The sequence below is a fragment of the Heterodontus francisci genome, chromosome 23 (genome assembly GCF_036365525.1).
Source record: "Heterodontus francisci isolate sHetFra1 chromosome 23, sHetFra1.hap1, whole genome shotgun sequence".
NCBI lineage: Eukaryota > Metazoa > Chordata > Chondrichthyes > Heterodontiformes > Heterodontidae > Heterodontus > Heterodontus francisci.
The window spans coordinates 34,056,038-34,075,622 of NC_090393.1; the positions used below are offsets into that span (position 1 = coordinate 34,056,038).

At 42.1% G+C, this 19,585-nt stretch overlaps 1 protein-coding gene across 1 annotated transcript in view; it reads left to right on the forward strand.

The window, feature by feature from the left end:
- Positions 1-19,585, forward strand: part of LOC137382723 (huntingtin-interacting protein 1-related protein-like) — a 128,117-nt gene that overhangs the window by 28,343 nt on the left and 80,189 nt on the right. The window contains exons 2-4 of the mRNA XM_068055055.1: positions 11,633-11,696; positions 15,101-15,243; positions 17,652-17,708. Of these exons, the coding sequence (XP_067911156.1) occupies positions 11,633-11,696; positions 15,101-15,243; positions 17,652-17,708 (264 nt within the window). The remainder of the gene's footprint in view (positions 1-11,632; positions 11,697-15,100; positions 15,244-17,651; positions 17,709-19,585) is intronic.

A 19,585-nucleotide genomic window follows, 5' to 3' on the forward strand; every position in this document is an offset into this window, starting at 1 on the left:
TTCTGTAGTTTCGTTTTCACCCTCCCATCACCTAATTTTTCTTCTCATGTCTGCCCCTCTCATGAAGCTGCCAACTCAGGCAGGGTAAGGTTCCACACGTGCTCTAAGGAACAATGACATTAGCGCATGCATTTGCTGTATCCATTTCCACCAAACGACGAGACATTTTATCCATTTCAGGTTATGTACATTATTGTTGCAGATTTGGATACAGCAGTGGTGCATAGCTGGTTTATTTCACTTTCTAACTGGATCCTTGGGCAGGTTCTTTCACTTACACATAATAAATCCAGAAAGGTGTTATACTTATGTTGCACTGGTCGCTTTCACTATAGCAACATTTATACTTGAGAGTAAAGCCTGGCTCTGGTATAAAATTAAAACCTGACCCAACAACAGCCAACCCGAATCCGACCCGAACCCAAATCCTTTAATTTTTTTAAATGCCCGACCCAACCCAAACCCGACATATGTAGTTGGGTTTGTTCGGGTAGCCAGGCTTTACTGCAGAGTGCGGAGTCTAGACTGCACGTTTCCCACCTTGGTGTCCTGAATGCTCATTATAAGCTACTTCCCGGAGCAAGGCAGCACTGTCCACGTCCAACCCGACCCGAGCCCAAATGCTGGACCCGGTAGAGAGACCCGATCCGACCCAACCCGAACCTGATGCATGTCATTGGGTATGGTCAGGTTCGGGTCAGGTAGCCACGCTTTACTTAAGAACAATGATTTTAAAGTGTGTATTGGCTGTTTTAAGAATAGTTTATGTTGAGTAATGATACTAAATTAATTATCATAAAACTGTTCAAAGTCCTGCACCCACTGAAGTGATTTTCACTGGATATCTAATGCTAAATGTTCAGTTGTAGAATCTTTACATAGATAGACAAGAGGCTCACTACATTAGACATTTAATCAGCACTAGTTAGAGGCAAAAAGGATAACTGAAAACTTCTCATTCCAATGCGAGGTCTGCTGTTTCTTCGAATTTTCTCTCTAGGTAGAGAACAAACAGAACCAGGAACAGTTTCTTATACTCCCATATCTAATTATAAAATGTCTGTGCTCATCTTTAGTTCCAGATAAAGCATGGCTACTGGACCCGAACCCGATCAGACCCGACGACGTGTCAGATACAGGTTGGGTCTCTTTTCTGGGTCCGGCATTCGGGCTCGGGTTGGGTAGGGCTGGACGCGGACACAGTGCTGCCTTGCTCAGGGAGGGAACTTCTGCATGATTCTGCAGGAATAATCAGAACGGAGGATCACAACATTTGGACAAGGTATGTTTGATATAATTAACTTTACGGTAGTCGGGTCGGGCGTGGGAAAAATATCAAAGGACTCTGGTTCAGGTTGGATGTTGTTCGGTTGGGTTTCAATTTCATACCCGAGCAGGCCTTTAGTTTCAGACGTGTCATAGGAGAGCTATATAAATGCTTGAGGTCGAGAGAGAGACTTTTATGTAACATCAAGCATTTTTTGTTTAAAAACCTGTTCAGTTAATAAAATGTATTGCCTTAAACAACAGCTGATGTACTCCAATTTGCTAGTAAGCAATTTCATTACTAACTGGAAAAGAGATAGCCATTAAACTCCGAATCCAGATTAGGGCTTGATTTAATGATGATGAGACCACATCCAGATGTATCTCTCTCTCCTGAATTTCATGATCTATTTTATGTGAATCTCAGATGACAGCTATTTTGATCTTTTTTCAACTTTCATAAAGAGCAACCAACTGTTGGTGTATAGGCCTATGTTAGCAACTTGAGGTGGAAGGCATGTGTAACATGCACAATGACCTTGGCCTCATGACTGGATTAGTGATATTTCTCCTGAGTGTTTCTTTAATAAACTGGCTGACAAGGCTGTGTGTTTATGTGGGCATTGTTTCATTTTGTGTACTTAAGATAATTGCACAATTTGCACTGCAACATTGACTTTGTTACAATGTCATTTTGTTTTTGCAATGATCACTTTGGTGGTCAGAATTATGGAGCATGGAAGGAGTACAAGACATTTTTAAACAACCACTTACTCAGAATGAAAAGAAAACCATTTTTGAATCACTTTAATGTGTCCAAAATGCTCAATGTATGTCATATACAGTGATTATTTGGGAATGCAATCACTGATGATACGTGGGCAAATGCAACATCAATCTTGAGCATAGCAGGATCTTATAACCAGCCAAGTGGTGAATGACCAAGTTAGTTTGCTCCTCGTTGTGTTTTGGGGAGAGCTATCTGCGGTTTAAAGTTTTGCCGCGGAATCTTTAATGGCCATCAGAAAAGACAGGTATGACATTGATTTAATGTTTCATCCAAAGGATGGCATCTCAAACAATGCAGCACTCCCTCACTAATGCAGTGGAATGTCAGCCTGCATTATGTGCTCAAATTCTGGAGTGGGCCTGAACTCTTAACCTCTGATTCAAGTGTTACCAACTGAGGCAAGTTGATGATCTGCTTTAAAGGCCTGCTCGGGTCTGCAGAAAAAAAAACCCAACCCGAGCCCGACAGAACCACATCCAACCCGGCCCGAGTCCTTCCATTTTTTCCCGCGCCCGACCCGACCTGACCATCAGTTAACTTACCTGCCGTTTTTCACTTTGTTGCTGATCTGCACAAGCTTAAAATAATTGCAACAAAACCACCTTTCTCGACGAAAAATTTAATTAACTGTGGAGCCACTTACCTGTGATAGAGCGTGTCCGACCTGGCCCGACCCGAGCCCGAATGCCGGACCCGGAAGTGCAACCCGACCCGAACCCGTCACATGTCGTTGGGTCCCGTCGGGTTCCAGTCTGGTAGCAGGCCTCTATTCTGCTTTCAGTTTGTATTGTCCTGGAATTTTTCTCCTTTACTTCCAAATTACATCCTGTGCTGGAAGTGTCCCACGTGTTGGTACTGTTCTCTTATACCATGCCTAGAATGGCATTCCTTTTATCCCTGATATTATAGCTTATAATAAAAGAAAAGCCCCATGGAAATCTTGATTTTTTTTTCATCTTCCAAATGTCAGCTTGGTTCAAAGGTAGAAATCTCACCTTTTTGAGGTAAAAGGTTGTAGGTTCAAATGCCACTTTGGACTTCATATAATGTAGGCTGACACTACATTGCTGTACTGAGAGAATGCTGCATTGTCAGAATTTCTGTCTTTCAAATAAGACATTAGACATTTGTGACCTCCGTTTAATCAGATGGACATAAAAGATGTACTGGCACTGTTTGAAGAAGAGCAGAAGAATTCTCCCAATGTCCAAATTGATATGTATTCCAAAAATAGATGAACTAGTCAGATCATGGCATCAGAAGCAGTGTGTAAACAGGCCACATGAACATGAATTCCAGAAGATCCAAGTGCAGAGACACCAATATGAAATATAGGACTTGCTACAATCTAGTGTAAAATGATAAGCATAGAGGACATTTTGAAAGAAAAAACGAAAAAGAACTTTTTTAAAGCAATTAACATTGTGTTAAAGCTATTAATATGTCACCATGGCAACTTGGCAGAGCATACCATCCTAGTGAATAGTGAAGCTAGGTACAATTTGCATGAGTTACAGTACTTTGAGACAAATGCCAGTTGTTGGGAGAAGCTGTACAATGGCTCATTGTTGAAATAAAAGCAGAAAATGCTGGAAATACTCAGCATGTCAGGCAGCATCTGTGGCGAGAAACACAATTAACGTTTCAGGTCAGTGACCTTTCATCCGAACTCATTGTTGAGTTGTGTTTAGATGCATTTTCCTTCATATGCACTGTTATGGCCAGGTGAGAAAGAGGTCTAGGGTTTCCATTCAGCCTTCACCTGATCTTACTGTAACAGGGTTTAATTTTAAACACACCGTATTTTTAGCTCACCCTTGGTGAATCCTTGTTCACCGCTTTCCAATCATAAGGCAAAGAAACCAGCACAAACAGGTTTTCTTAGGTTTAATGAAGAAACGTTGAAATTTATTAAACTTAAACTCTAATTTGGTTAACGTCTACGGATATATGCCCGCCCCCCGCTAGCATCAATACGTGATGCACACATGCAAATAGAGACAGAAAAAAGCAGAAGAAAAAAATAAAGTGGAAAGGTTTGAGGCAACATCTGAAGAGTTGTTGTTATGGTTCTTCAGGTTCACTGTAGAGTCCTTGATTGTAGGTAGATCTCGCATTTCGTTGGTGCCCAGTATTGTTCTTAAACCTTGTTCACTGTAGGAGACTTTTCTCTCTTGGGGTTCTTGTGTCTTCAGTAGATTCAGAGGCTTGTGAGAAAGAGATGGGAGCAGACAGAAGAGATCTTCTCAGTCCAGGAGCAAACATTGTTTGAACAAATTCAAAAAGCTCAGGTTGCCCAGCAGGTTAGTCATGTGACTAGCTGGTTTGACCATGTCTGTTTGTGTATATCGGCCATCTTAGCAGTCAACCTGGAATGTGAGCTCCCCCACCTTCAACATCTGGTTTATCTAAAGTCCATTGTGGGTTGAATGTCAGGGAATGGTTGCTTTGTCCTTCCACACACTCTCTGTTAATATGCAAATGTCTTTTCCAGCCACGGCTGATCTGTTCAACAAGTCCTCCCCTCATTCCAGTAACAGTTAAAATCAATGCTCATGAAAAAAATTAATGTGCCTCATTCTTGGCATGTGGGGGGTCTGGCATGGCAACACATTTTTATGGATGATGAACAATAGGTATCATAAGGGAAATAAAGTTCTAAACCAAGTAGCAGCTAACTGAAGCCTGCATCTTTCTAAACCTGAATTATGAAGGGTACAAAAGACCTTTTGGTGTTAAATGAAGTCATGTGAATATGATGTATATTTTGCATTTTGGAAAAAAAAAGCGTCCAGTGCAAATTCACGACAGAAGTGTGCGTGCAAACAGTGGACGACATTTTGGTTCCCAAGCAATGGGTGCTACCGAGCCCAGTTTTGTGCCCCTTGTCTCTAAGTGAGTGAGACAAGAAACATCTGCTAACATAGCCTCCAAGAAAAGAGTGAATGAGACTGCGTTTAAAGTGCAATGTAGAAGATCTGGATTATCCACTGTCAGCTGGAAGTGGCAATGCCAGCTGAAACCGGACCAAGCTGGCAAAGATTTGAGTTAGCTCAGTACCATCAAATTGTGGAAGGGGTAAATCTCATTGTTTAATATAGTAATCTGAAAATTGCTTTTTATTTAACTTGTTACTTCAGTGGTAAAAAGTGACACAGAAGGTGTTACAATCATTATTTTGCAGAATTTCTAAAAGTGGAACAGAACTCCGTGCCTCCCAAGTCTGTCTTTCCATCTGCAATCTTTAGGCATTTAACATTCCAAGCTTAACATAAGCTAATGACTGCTTCCTGATTTACCATCTGACTTTTAAGTTGGTGATATCCCACTTTGGCCCTTTGCCCTGATTCAGCAATATAATTTTTTTTAAATCTGGGATGCAATGCTGTATTAAAATGTTTTCATTCATTTAGGGCGGGGTTTAGGTGGTGTGGGAGGGGAGCAGTGGAGATATTGTGCTTTCACTTTGCCGCTTGGGCTAGTTCTTGTATTCCTTTAGGATGTACGCTGGAACTCAAGCCAGCCCTCATTTGGGCCTGAAAGAAAAACAAACAAAAATTATGTCATGAATGTAAATATTTTTCTGGTACGGTCAGCTAGAACTTCCTGTAGTTTGATTTGGTCAACAGCTGTTAGCTTGCTTTCTCTCTCATACCTGGCTTTTTTATCCTTTTCGATCCAGTGCTATGCATTCATTGTGTTACAGTATAAAAGCAAGTTCTTTCCTTACAGTCAATCACAGAAATATGCGAAACCATTTAATGCCCGGTTGTAGTCAGTCTCTTTGTAGGCTGAATACTGAATCACGTGAATTCTGTTGTCCCTGGCTAGCATTCTTGCTCTTTGTATGATTCTTAGTTTAGTTTAGTTTAGAGATACAGCACTGAAACGGGCCCTTCGGCCCACCGAGTCTGTGCCGACCATCAATCACCCATTTATACTAATCCTACACTAATTCCATATTCCTACCACATCCCCACCTGTCCCTATATTTCCCTACCACCTACCTATACTAGGGGCAATTGCTAATGGCCAATTTACCTATCAACCTGCAAGTCTTTGGCATGTGGGAGGAAACCGGAGCACCCGGAGGAAACCCACGCAGACACAGGGAGAACTTGCAAACTCCACACAGGCAGTACCCAGAATTGAACCCGGGTCGCTGGAGCTGTGAGGCTGCGGTGCTAACCACTGCACCACTGTGCCGCCTCGCTTTGACTTTTGATGTCATTTTTACACTCTAATTCTCTCTCCCTCTTGCTCTTTGGCAATTCGACAAAGTGATTGAGCAGTTACTTACCATACAGCTTAAAAATTTCTTGCAGTTTAGCAACCAATTGCTATTTATTCATCTCGCATACGATAAGTTTGTGTTTTGTCTTTTCATAAGTGGAACTAAACCATTCTTTCAGTATGTTGAGATCATTGTGAGGAAGTCTGGACTACGTTTTAAGGTCACATGTTGGGTGGGATGTGCATAACAACCTATAAAAAATTTGCTTCACCTGACATATACCTGCACTAAGCTTGAGGATAATTTGTCAGTTCTAAAGCATAAACAATAAGGTGTGAATCTAGATTTGTTCCATTTGTGATTCATTTCCTTTAACTTGTGCATTACATAAGAAGATAACCGGTTAAGTTCGAGTGACTTGTTCACAGGTGAGCCACAGCAATACATGACTAACCAAGCCAGTGTGTTACCATGGCAACAGGACTCCCACCATCTGCTATATAAACACAGGTTTGTCTGAGGCAGAGTGACCAATAATCCAGCCTGTAAACTTTCCAGGGCAACATCCACCCTCACATTGCCACAGTAAAAAAAAAAATCAGGTGGCTGATAAATTTAGATACCTGTAACTTTCCAGTGGGAATTCTGTGCACGATTCCAGGTGAGGCAGAGCCACCTCTGGATCTAAAGCTTTTCTTTGTCACATAGCTGAAAATACGGAGCCACAAAACAGGAAAGCTGCCACATGTGATGTACAGCTGGTATGTTTAATGGTAAACCCTATTATAACCTCCTCTTTCAATCATGTGATCTAGATGACCTGGTGATGTCTTCCAAAGGTTGTCAATGTAGACTCTAGCCTCTGACAACCAATCATATAATTGAATTTACACAATATATCAGTGCAGTTGCACTGATATACTGGCTGCATTTGCTTTCCTGGTTTAGGATGTCAACATTTCTTTCCATCATCACTGTTGTGGAGTTACGTGGCTATAGTGCCTGCTTAATGCTATTGAGAGTTGATCTGCATCTTAAAGGCTTCAGATCTATCAAGTTTACATCAAACCTTAGCACGTGGTAGCTGTTTTCGCTAGGAGTAGTTCACAATGAGGACCTGTTGACCAGATAACAGTATTAAAAAAATTGAATTTTAACAAACATTTAATGGATAATCAGCATTCCATTTTATTCTGTATTTCTTTAATATCATCGCTGTTGTTGTTTGGTTACATCATTGACATACATTATGGTATACAGTGAAAGGTATAATACAATAGATAGTAGCAGTGACTGAGCTTTTCTGAATTTTCTTTTCATGTTTGGGCCAGGGCTGTTCATTTTTCTGTCAATTAACACCCTCTCTGCACTAACGCTTTGTCTTTCAGCACACCTTTAACATACCATTTGCCTTGCTCCATGACCTTCTGGTCAGTTATTCTCTGTGACCTTGTCCTATCAATATCTTCCCTTTTGTTGTCTCTTTCCCCACTCCTGCTTTATTTGTTTAAAGCCTATTATATTTCTAACCTTTGCCAGTTCTGATGAAAGGTCACTGACCTGAAACGTTAACTCTGCTTCTCTCTCCACAGATGCTCCCAGACCTGCCGAGTATTTCCAGCATTTCTTGCTGTCTTATGGTGGCTGATTTGGTATCTCATAATCAGTGTTTGTTATTGTGACATAAGCTAAATAGAATGGAATAAACACAATGATTCAAAGTCCACCCAATGCAGGATTCCATGGAAAAGATACTGCTCTCTGTTTAGAGTACAAAACCTATCCACTGTTTTTTCAATGAACCTTTGAAAATTATTGGGTCCATCAGTGCCGACCCTGTCCACTAGACCAGGGGTTCCTAACCAGGGATCTGAGAGAAGTTTTCAAGGGGTCTGCCAAATCAGCATGGTTAAAGAATAAAATTGTTTGAAGAACCCCATTCTGCGAACAGGATCAGCAAAAAAAAGAGTGAGACTGATCACGAAAGATGTTAGTGGTACCAGGTTTATCACTAAGAATGAGATCTCAAAATTGGCTTTTATTTTGTTACTCCAAAAAAAAAAGTTAAATTCAGTGCACTTGTATGAGGTTGGGCCAATGTGGTGCCGCCCCAGTGCTAATATTGGAGGAAAAGAGACCCCGCTCTCCCTCCTCCCCCAAGCACCCCTACCCCCACCAAATCTGATTGTGTCAGTTAGCAGCGGGTTCTTATCCCAGCAGGCCTTGCGGTGTGTGATCTCCTGCTTTCATGTTAAATCTTGGAAACAGACCAATGGATCAGTGGTGCTATGTGCAATAAAAGGGCCAAGAATTAAAGAATGTCAGTGCATGTTCGACTGGCTTTACCTTTCCTGCTTTATTCAGCTGACCATTGCTTGTCTGTGGGAGCTGCTTACAGAACTGAGTAAGGCATGGGTGGCTGATCAAACTGTCCACTACCACTGGGAGCTCATAGTCCCGGATCCGAGTCCTCGGGCATCACTTACAAGAGATGCATATGGATAGCCATGAAACGTGACCTTGTTTACATTGGGAACTGAGCTTGGAGCTTAAGTGCACCTCCTATATGGTGATCCATTAGATCTTCTATTGTGGGATCTTGCTGTGTGCAATTTTCTGCTGCTTTTGAATCATGTGACAGGTGTCACTCTTCAAAAATATTTGTGCTATGTTACGGAGGGGTGATGGGGTGGTCTGTGGAATTTTTATAACTCTGGGATGGGGGGCGGAGGGTGGAGGCGGGGGCTTCAAAAGCAAAAAGGTTGAGAACCCCTGCACTAGATGGTGTAACCTTTGGGCTGCCCTCTTCAAACTCCTGGGGGAAGTGAGGAAAAAAAAAACTGTAGCCAGTTTCAAGAAGAATTCTTAAGAATTTCTGCCCTGACTGTAGTTCAAGGAAGGTCCAGGAAACTATGCTCCTTTGGTACTCATAATGGTAACGAATGATAACTAAATATGAACATTGTGCACGTTTTTAAACAGAGCTGTAATTTAGAAGCTATTTCTTACGTTGCTGAAATGTAGGAGTTACCAGGCTCACCTCTTCATGGAGCTTTTGGGGAAACTGATAACCTTCACTTTACAGCGACAAACAAACTCAATAATCTCTGTCAGCCTCATGAACTTAGCACACTTTGTACAATTTCTACATCCATGGACTGATGACAGCCCTAGGATTTCGGAACCAATGTTCCTGTGCTAGAAGAATAAGTAACCATGGCAAATTGCATTCCCAGAAACCATTGAAGATTTGTTGATGAAAGGATATCAAACTGAAGCATTAACTCTGTTTCTCTCTCCACAGATGCTGTTTGACCTGCTGAGTATTTCCAACATTTTCTATTTATTAAGGAGTTATTGTGTGGCTATACATTTGTGACATTTATGCATTTGTAATGTCTAAATTTGAGTTGTTTATAGTAAAAATGATTAAAAAGTCTGTTTCCTTTTGGAATATTTAATCATTTGCAATTGAGTGTGCAAAAGTTTTTTTTTGAAGTAAAGGATTGTGCTGGTAACTATAATGGTAGAGCATGCCTTTTGAGTAGGAGGGAGAATTTAAATCCCAGAATCCCGTAATTTACTGACAATACTCAGACTGCCCTGATGATAGGGCCGTTGCTGCTTTAAGATTCTTTCTGTGGTTGGTTTTGTATCTGGTGCACACAGAACACATCTCATCACTTTGTTTTGAGTCTCCAGTTAAGCTACTGAGAAACCTAGATTTGCCAGTAGACCTTCTGTTAACCCAATATGGAGTAGACATGCTCTCACCATTTGGATACATCCAACTTTCCTAAATCCAGAGAGCTTGGATGCAGAGCCAAAGGTTAGGAAGCTCCAAGTGTGCACATGGATACTGCATAGATAACGACCTAAAACCATACTGTCTACCGGAGCAGATCATTGATAGGCTTCTCACTGTTTGTCCAGATAGTAGCAGCCTACTCATTTGAGCTTTGGACTGCCATGTTATGTGGAGCCAGTTGAAAAGAATTCCAGCCCCTAGTGACAGATTTACCTCTCCAGTTCCTATCAGTGAGCCGGACTGGCTGGCTGATTACCAATAGTGTGCTGGTATATTGCCAGACATCTGCCTCCAGCATGGTGGAAGGACCTACATGGGGTAGTTTGTGCAGTGCTAGCCACATTGATGTTCTAGACATCCCAGTTCAATGCTGCATGTCAGGTTTTCTCATCAGCAGCTACTTAGTCCAAGTCCTCGTGAGAGGTTTTGAGGCTGATTCCATCTCCTGGTACTGGGCAACTTTATTGTATAGGCAGGCAGCCTCCTTCACAGCAACTGCTTCCCCTTCTTGGCACAAATCTACCCTGCCATCTGATCTTAAAGATAGGCTGAAGGAATCCTTTCCATTGCATGCTTGGGAGTTGAACCATGAAGGAAAACTGTTGGACTCCTTTTGTATGTGTCATGCATAAAAATGCCCTCTGGTCTGGAAAAGGAGAGGAAACTGAATTGGAGAGCAGGGGGAATCCCTTCCTACTCCACTCGACATGAATGATTGTAGGATCACTGCATTCACTGTGATCTTAAAGATGTGTATGAGTGTCCTAACCTCCCGACCAAAGGAAGGTGGCTTTAGGGAAGGGAGTGACATTTCATCAGAAAGATTGAAGAAAATAATTTTTCAAACATTGGAACTGGATTCTTACACTTTATGAAAGCCACCTGAAGTGCAGGTCATTTGGTCTTCACAATGTTGGAGATTTCACTCTCTTTTTTAATGCAAAACTCATCCTGAAGAACTGGTCAACAATGACCTGTGTGCTGTAATCTTTTTCTTACTGTACCTCATAATAGGTGTCAAAAGCTACTTGTCTTTCTGATTGTAAGTGCATGCAGTATAAGCTGCTGAACATCAGCCTGAATTTCTATTGTGCTCGTTACAAACAGATCTCTAGGAACACACTTACAGGCTGGTGGATTGTGTGGTGGAGAGGAAGATAGAAAAAAATCTATTAGTTAAATTACAAATTCATATAATTGTATGGTTTCTGGCTGACTTTTTTATTTGACAGATCTTGTGCATGGTAAGCAAATTGTGCATTTGGATTCACACTTCAGTTCCTGGTCCTGAGATTGGGCCAAATGATGCTTTGTTCCCCCCACACCCCCAACCCTGAATTTAGTGTTGCTGCATATGGTGGATCCACACTGTACATGGCAGCATTATAATGACCTGTGTAATGAGTGAGGTGAGAAAATTCCGCTCAAATTTCTTCTGAAAAGCTGCCTTCATCCAATTCCCATAGCTTCAAACTCTCAATTCTGCTGAGGCCAGTGTTTCAATCTAGCTGACAGTTGTTTTTTTCTCTTCCAGGCTGCCAGCATCAGCAAAGCTATTAACAGCCAGGAGGTACCCGTCAAAGAAAAGCATGCACGCAGTATCCTTTTTATATATAAAAAAAAAAGTTCCTTCCTGGATTCATATCAATAACTGAAGGTGAGGTCCATTTTATCACTTACTTTTTGGGCAAAGTTTGAAGTGTCTTACTATGGTCGCTCTATTCATTCATCAGCTTCTGTGCTCTTTAAATGAGGCATATACTGTCCTAGGAATTAAAACTTCTTTTCTCCATTGGCCAACTTGGCCAACTATTAGCATATATTTGGGTATAATATAGATGAGATGGGGAGTAAATCTCCCTCCCATCATGGATCAACAATGTACCTGGAACCCCTATTACATCAATGTGATGTTTCTATTTCTCACACTGTACATCCTTTCCTGATTTGTGCTAATTTGTTTGCAATTTTGCACATTGGGCCCATGGCCATGGGTCACTGGGCTGGAACTACCCTAGAGCTGGCATTGATGTGATTCTTTCATCCCATCTTTCTCGCTTGGGTTTGAACTCAGCTCCTTGAAGTGAAAGGAAACTGTGTCCCCGACTCTCTTTCCCATTTTATGACCACACTTGCACAGAGATTTGTCTTAAGATGTATAAGTTAAGTACTTTGGGCTGAATTTTACGCCGCCCCGGTGGGCCGGATCATGGTGCGGGGGTGGCGTAAAATTGAGCGGGAGGCTTCGGGAGGCCTTCCCGCCCCGCTGCCACCTCCGGCCAACTTTACGGCGGTCAGGTGAGGGGAGACGGCCCTCCTGCCCCAGGTCAATCAAGGCCCTTAAGTGGCCACTTAAGAGCCTTCACCTGCTTCCACGGGTATTTTACCCGTGGCAAGCGAGCGTGCTGGGGACGTGAAAGGCTGCCCAGCGATAGTTGCCAGCCTTTCTGCACCCTGATGGGGGGTGCCTTTGCAGTCGGGCACAGGGTGCCCGATTGAGGGCTGCTCCCACCTCCCAACCCATTCCCAGGACCCAAGACACCCTCCCCCACACCCCCCCCTGCCAAAATGACCACTCTTGCCTAGCCGGCACGACTGATCACCCCCCACCCCCAGCGAGGCAACCCCAACTTACCTGCAGTCCCGGCTCCATGGCATCCTCCTTGGTTGGCTGGGCTGCAGTCCCAGCAGTGACCACCGCTCCCGGTGGCGCTGCTGGGACTAAGAGCTGCTGGGACTAAGAGCTGCCGGTCCGATGATTGGCCAGCAGCTCACTGAGGTGGGACTTCCTCCCTCAAGTGGGTGGAAGTCCCACCTGTGGACAATTAAAGCCCGGGGACCCATAAAATGTGGGTTGGATCCCCGGGCTAGGCAGAAGCGGGTTTGCCACCGACTTTTATGTCGCTGGTGAAGTCCTGTCCACCTAAGGTAATATTCAGCCCTTTGTCTCTATTTTTCTACTTGCTCACACACTGATTACTTGGATATAAATTTGCGTGTTTTATCAGTTATCTTTTATTCACTTGTACCCTTGCACGTGACGCTAAAGAGGGAATTCTTTTATTCAATCATGGGATGTGGGCGTCGCTGGCCAAGCCAGCATTTATTGTCCATCCCTAATTGCCCTTGAGCTGCCTTCTTGAACCGTTGCAGTCGTGTAAAAGGAATGAAAATTATCCAAAAGCCATTAAATATGTATGGCCCCTTAAAACTTCCTCATTTGTACTTGCAAAAATTAAGCACCACGTTTGACTACATGATTGTCTGTAATTTAGCCAGATTTTCCACTTGACATCATGTCAGATCCTGCTTGCTTTTTCCTCTCTTTCACAAACCATAATTATCATGACAATTGATCAGTAAATGAGTGCCGAGCCAAAATCGAAACCCAAATAATGTTGTTTCCAGCAAGAAAAGGGAACATTTCATTTTCTAAATGTTGAATTTGAGTGGGGTATGATACAATTTTAAGAGTCTTCTTCCTCGTCCCCCTCTTCTTCTTCGTCCTCCTCCTCGTCCTCTTCTTCCACCTCCTCCTCCTCCTTCTTCGTCCTCCTCCACCTCCTCCACCTCCTCCACCTCCTCCACCTCCTCCACCTCCTCCACCTCCTCCACCTCCTCCTCCTCCTCCTCCTCCTCCTCCTCTTCCTCCTCTTCCTCCTCTTCCTCTTCCTCCTCCTCCTCTTCCTCCTCCTCCTCTTCCTCCTCCTCCTCTTCCTCCTCCTCCTCTTCCTCCTCCTCTTCCTCTTCCTCTTCCTCTTCCTCTTCCTCTTCCTCTTCCTCTTCCTCTTCCTCTTCCTCTTGAGAGACATTGGGTAAGCGCCTGGAGGTGGTCAGTGGTTTGTGCAGCAGCGCCTGGAGTGGCTATAAAGGCCAATTCTGGAGTGACAGCCTCTTCCACAGGTGCTGCAGATAAAATTGGTTGTCGGGGCTGTTACACGGTTGGCTTCTGTCTTTTTTCCTGCCAACTGCTAAGTCTCTTCGACTCGCCACACTTTAGCCCCGCTTTTATGGTTGCCCGCCAGCTCTGGCGATTGCTGGCAACTGACTCCCACGACTTGTGATCAATGTCACAGGACTTCATGTCGCGTTTGCAGACGTCGTTAAAGCGGAGCCATGGACGGCCAGTGGGTCTGATACCAGTGGCGAGCTCGATGTACAATGTGTCCTTGGGGATCCTGCCATCGTCCATGCGGCTCACATGGCCAAGTCATCTCAGGCGCCGCTGGCTTTGTAGGGTGTATATGCTGGGGATGTTGGCTGCCTCGAGGACTTCTGTGTTGGAGATACGGTCCTGCCACCTGATACCAAGGATTTTCCGGAGGCAGCGAAGATGAAATGACATTGTCCAGGCCTCGCTGCCGTAGAGCAAGGTACTGAGGACACAGGCTTGATACACTTGGACTTTTGTGTTCCGTGTCACACTCTCTTGGCCAGTCTGGACATAGCTGTGGAAGCCTTTCCCATGCGCTTGTTGATTTCTGCATCGAGAGACGGGTTACTGGTGATAGTTGAGCCTAGATAGGTGAACTCTTGAACCACTACCAGTGCGTGGCTGCCGATATTGATGGATTGCTGACGTCCTGTTCCATGATGTTCGTTTTCTTGACGGCTGTTTAAAGCTGCAAGTGAATTAAGCTATAATTTTTTTTTCTTAAACCACGAACTGGTTCTAAATGGATCTCTTCCTTGAATACTACCACCTCAAATGATTGAATCTGACTGATGAATAAATGGGATGAAAATGCCCAGCTTTATGGAACTAAATAATTTTATTCTCCGAGGAGGATCTTATCTTCATAATTTCTTTCTAAAAAAACATTCTGCTAAATCTATTGAATGCTCTCTTTTGCTAAAACCCTTGGAGATTAAAGCAGAATTTGTGATTTATACCTGTCATCAGGAGTTGATAATATGGGGTAGATGTGTATTGGTTTTTAAAGAATTTAGCTGTGTCTTTTTTTTTTAAATACTTCATCTAAGTTTCTTGACTCCTTTGAATGAATTATATTGGGAACACACCATGAGAAAGGAGCATTTACCTTCTGGTCCTACGCCATTGGTCTTCCATTATCCAGCAGCTCCATCATGAGCTGGAAGTTCTGTCATGTCCTACACAAAGTCCTGAGAGATGGACATCCAAATGTAAGTCACTTTTTTTTTCTAATTATGGAACTTCTTGTGTAATAGAGCAGTCAAAATCACGGATTGTTGGTCATTTCAACAGCACTTTTTAATATTTTAACAGCAGTTTATGTCATTTAGCAGCACAGAACTTGAGTATTGCTGAAAATAGAGACATGTTATCGAAGTTTTTCTTGCACTCATCAGGACAATCGCAAGAATACCAATGTAAGGGAAAACAACAACTTATACTGCATGAGAAGAGAGTGCTGATTGGTTGGCAAGTGAACTCTGGTAGAGGCATTGCCATGGAGAATGCACCAGTTTATGGTGACTGACAGTTAACTGCCAAGCTTTGTTTGAAATTTAAACCAGGCAGTCTTGAGCAATCAGAGTCAAGACTGCCTGGTTTAAATTTCAAACAAAGCTTGGCAGTTAACTGCCAGTCACTGTAAACTGGTGCATTCTCCATGGCAATGCCTCTATCAATCAGAGTTCACTTGCCAACCAATCAGCACACTCTTCTCATGCAGTATAAGTTGTTGTTTTCCCTTACATTGGTTATTCTTGCGATTGTCCTGATGAGTGCAAGATGAAAAGCTTCAACATGACTCTTTTCAGCAATACAGCAGTTTTTGTTAAATACATTAAATGTATTTTTAATAAATGGAGTGAGTTAGGTTTTACAGTTACACTCAAGGGATCTGTAAACTGAAAACAAAACGTGCCATATAAGTTTTATAAAGCAATGATATGTGAAGGATATGATTCTTTTATCTTTGTTCTGCCTTGAAGTGAAATGGAGGCAGAAGTTGAGCCAATTATCACTGTGGAGAAAGTGTGCTGGCTAGCATCAATTTCCATATAGTTTATCTGTTACTGAATTGGGGTGTCCTTTTTAGACCAGATGGTCAAGTTTGCAATGTGTTGGTTTAGTCTTTTGCCCTAAATTACTAAACTTGTTCAGAAATGCTTGCTTAAAAAGGGGGTTGGTGATCAAAGGAGAGTCATTGCTGGCATGCTTGAAAATTCATCTTGCTGTGACATTGAAGACTAATGATGCTCACACTTCACAAGTTTAGCATTTAATACAAAGCTAAAGGGACTCCAAAGGGGTACAGAAATGACTCCTTCCATTCTGGAATCTCTCTTGTTTGCTTTGTTATGGTGAAAGGTTGAGCCTTGACCTATGTTCTCAGAAAAGTCACCACCTGACTTCCATCAGAGGCTCATAGTTCTCCTTTGTTATATTCTGCTGGCAGCAGCTGGAGTACCATTCAAAAAACTTCAGCCTGGAGTTTAAACAGAGCTTCTCCTGATTGTGTGCTAAAACTTTGGCAGAAGATTGACGAAAAGTCTGCAGAAATACACAAACGCCTGTTTACGCCGTTTCTCTGCAGTTTTATGTCCGATGATCAGGCAGGAACCCTCTTCTTGGGTGCGTTTATTCTGTGACAGTAGCATTATTGTGAAGCAAGGCTGGTTTCCAACAATGCCACAGCATGAATGTACCTTGAGAGGTTTGTTTGGCTGCTGGCTTGAGGAGATGAAGGGATCTAGGAGAGGCCTTTCACAAGGCGCCTTTATATCGATAGTACACTGTTGGTGGAAAGTGCAAGGTATTCCCATTGCTGCTGATCCATGTACCTTGGCCTACACATGGCAGCTGACCTTTCCTGCATCCCAAGAATAGAGGTCTGAGGAATGGGAAACATTACTGTCCAATAAGGACTGATGTCATGTTTGCACACTTTTAAAGGGAAAAATTAATGCAATGCTCAGAGGTTGAAGTTTCCTCTTGAACATTGCTTTACTGGAGCTCTACTGCAAAAATAAAAGTACTAAATGCCCTTGAATAAATTAGGCAAACAAACCAATTCCTGCACGTTTAATGTGTTAATAGTAGAAACATGATAGAGTCACTTTACAAAATGCTCCAACAAACCTACCTGTATGGAAATCAATGATGAACCCATGCTTAAGTAAAAGTATCTCTGTCTAATTTACAATATTTTGTGTTTTGAGCACAATGACGTCATTCTTTGTAAAGCAAGGAAACTATTTCATTCTGCAAAACATTAAAGGGAGGCACTGAAATTACCTAAGCATTCAAGCCTTGCCAGTTTCAAGGTTGATTAATATTCACAGTTTACCTAGATGTGCATACCCTGATTTTGAAGACTGACAAAAGTCAGCCACATTTTGCACTATCTAAAAACTGAAGCATCTTTTGCAGTCTTCAAAGGCGGGACTGTTATCCTCTGCTGTGAACTAAACCTGTAGATGTAGGGCTGCCGGATTGATCCCTCTTTCTCTGAAAGCCAGTTCAGTTTCTTCGAGATTTGGATTGTCTGATATTCTTACTGTTTCAAATCTTTTAGAGAAATAATTCCTTGTGGTCACAAAAATCAATTTCTACTTCTTTCTAGGTCCTTCACGACTTCACCAGGCATAAAAGTAATATCCGTGAAATGGGCAATTTATGGGTAAGATGAGTCTGGAAAATTGTGACCTTCTAATTCAGAAAGATAAGGTCTGAAATAGTTTTTAGAAATGTGTCAATTTTTTTTCTTCTTTAGTTTTTCTGCAGTTTCCATGACATGTGAACTCAGGAATTTCTAATGAAAAATCATTGACATGCAAGTTTGACAGAATGTGCCAATAAGTTCAATAGTGGGGAAGTGCATGTAGATGCTAGATTTTTAATATATTACTAGTGGCACCTCTATGGCATTGTATTTGTGGAGTTTAGGTGAAGTAAGGCTGCAAAGGAATAATTGGACCAAGCTGTTCAGATGTAATTCAGTCTTCTTTTTGAAATCTTGTATTCTATCCGTACTATTTCGATTTTCATCATAAATTCCTGTATCTACATTTATAATGGAAATTGCGTATGTAAACTTTCCTTGCTGTAATTACACTTACTACCAGTGGTGGCAGTGTGAATAGGGTCAAGACAAGTTTGGCGTGGGCAGTTTCCATTGGGAGGAGTGTGTACTTATAGTCTGACAAGTTTTACATGGGCAGTTGTCAATGAGTATGGACATAGGAGTTTATAATAAGAACAGATGACGGGGAGTATGCACGGAAGTCCATTTTTTAAAATATAAGGAGAAACAAAGATATGAGGTTGACCCCGGGGTTTTAAATGTACATGGGACTATTTTACATAATTTGAATCCACAAAAGATGTTGACTCATTTCATTCACATCTATTCCAAAGCACATTTCAATAGATTTTTTTTTTCTTATCGAGAGTAAACGGCCTTTTTCCCACGGCGTGACCTGTTAGGATTACAAGAACAGTTCTTGTATGTCATTGCTTAATAATTACGCAGTCAAGATGTTATCATGTCATTATACTTTGTCCCCTCCGAAGAGGTTCTGTGGCAGTAAACCATATGTCTTATTTCTGAGCGTATATACTGTTAGTAACAGTGTAGCTTCTGTTTTGAGTGTTTATAGTGGAGCTCACAATTGATATTTAAAAAGAACAAAAAACAAGAGCAACCATGGACAGAAATTCTATTCCTGTTTATATTTAGCTGCCTATGCAGCTAGTTTTTCATTAGATACGCTATTTCTGAAGGTTTAAATGTCTGCTGTGGCACTCTTACCTCTGGATCAGAAGGTTTTGGGTTCAATCCCACTCATGCACCTAAGCAAAAACACCTAGACTGACACTCCAGTGCCGTACTGGGGGAGTGCTGCACTATTGGAGGTGCTGTCTTTTGGATGAGACATTAAAACCGAGGCCCTGTTTACCCTCTCAGATTGACGAAAAAGATCTCGTGGCGCTATTTTGAAGAAATGCAGGGGAGTTCTCCCTGGTGTCCTGGCGAATATTTATCTCTCAAACAAATTACTGAAAACCAGATTGGCTATTATCACATTGCTGTTTGTGGGGGGCTTGCCTTGTTTCCTACAATCCAGCAGTGAGTACACTTCAAAAAGTACTTCATTAGCTGTAAAGCACCCTGTGGTTGTAAAAGGCGCTATATAAATGCAAGTCTTTCTTTCTTTTACCCTTAATACCAATTTATTGAATTATTTATTCAACATATATAAAAATAGAACCATAGAGGTTTCTATATGAAAGGGGAACTTTCTGCCATATTACCTGTGCCAGCTCTAGGGTAGAGTAATCCCGAATTAATCTCACTGCTCTGCTCCCTACACATTGCCTTGCATCTTGATCTGCTTCTGTGTAAGTAACTTTCTCTTGATTTCTCTCCTCACACTCTGTGATAACCCATCGTTTCTGACTGCCCAACCAAAATAATCTTCCCTTCTTTCCCTACCCTATCAAAACCCTTCAGAATTTTAAAAACCTCTAATAAGTCTGCTGTTAGCCTCTTTTCTG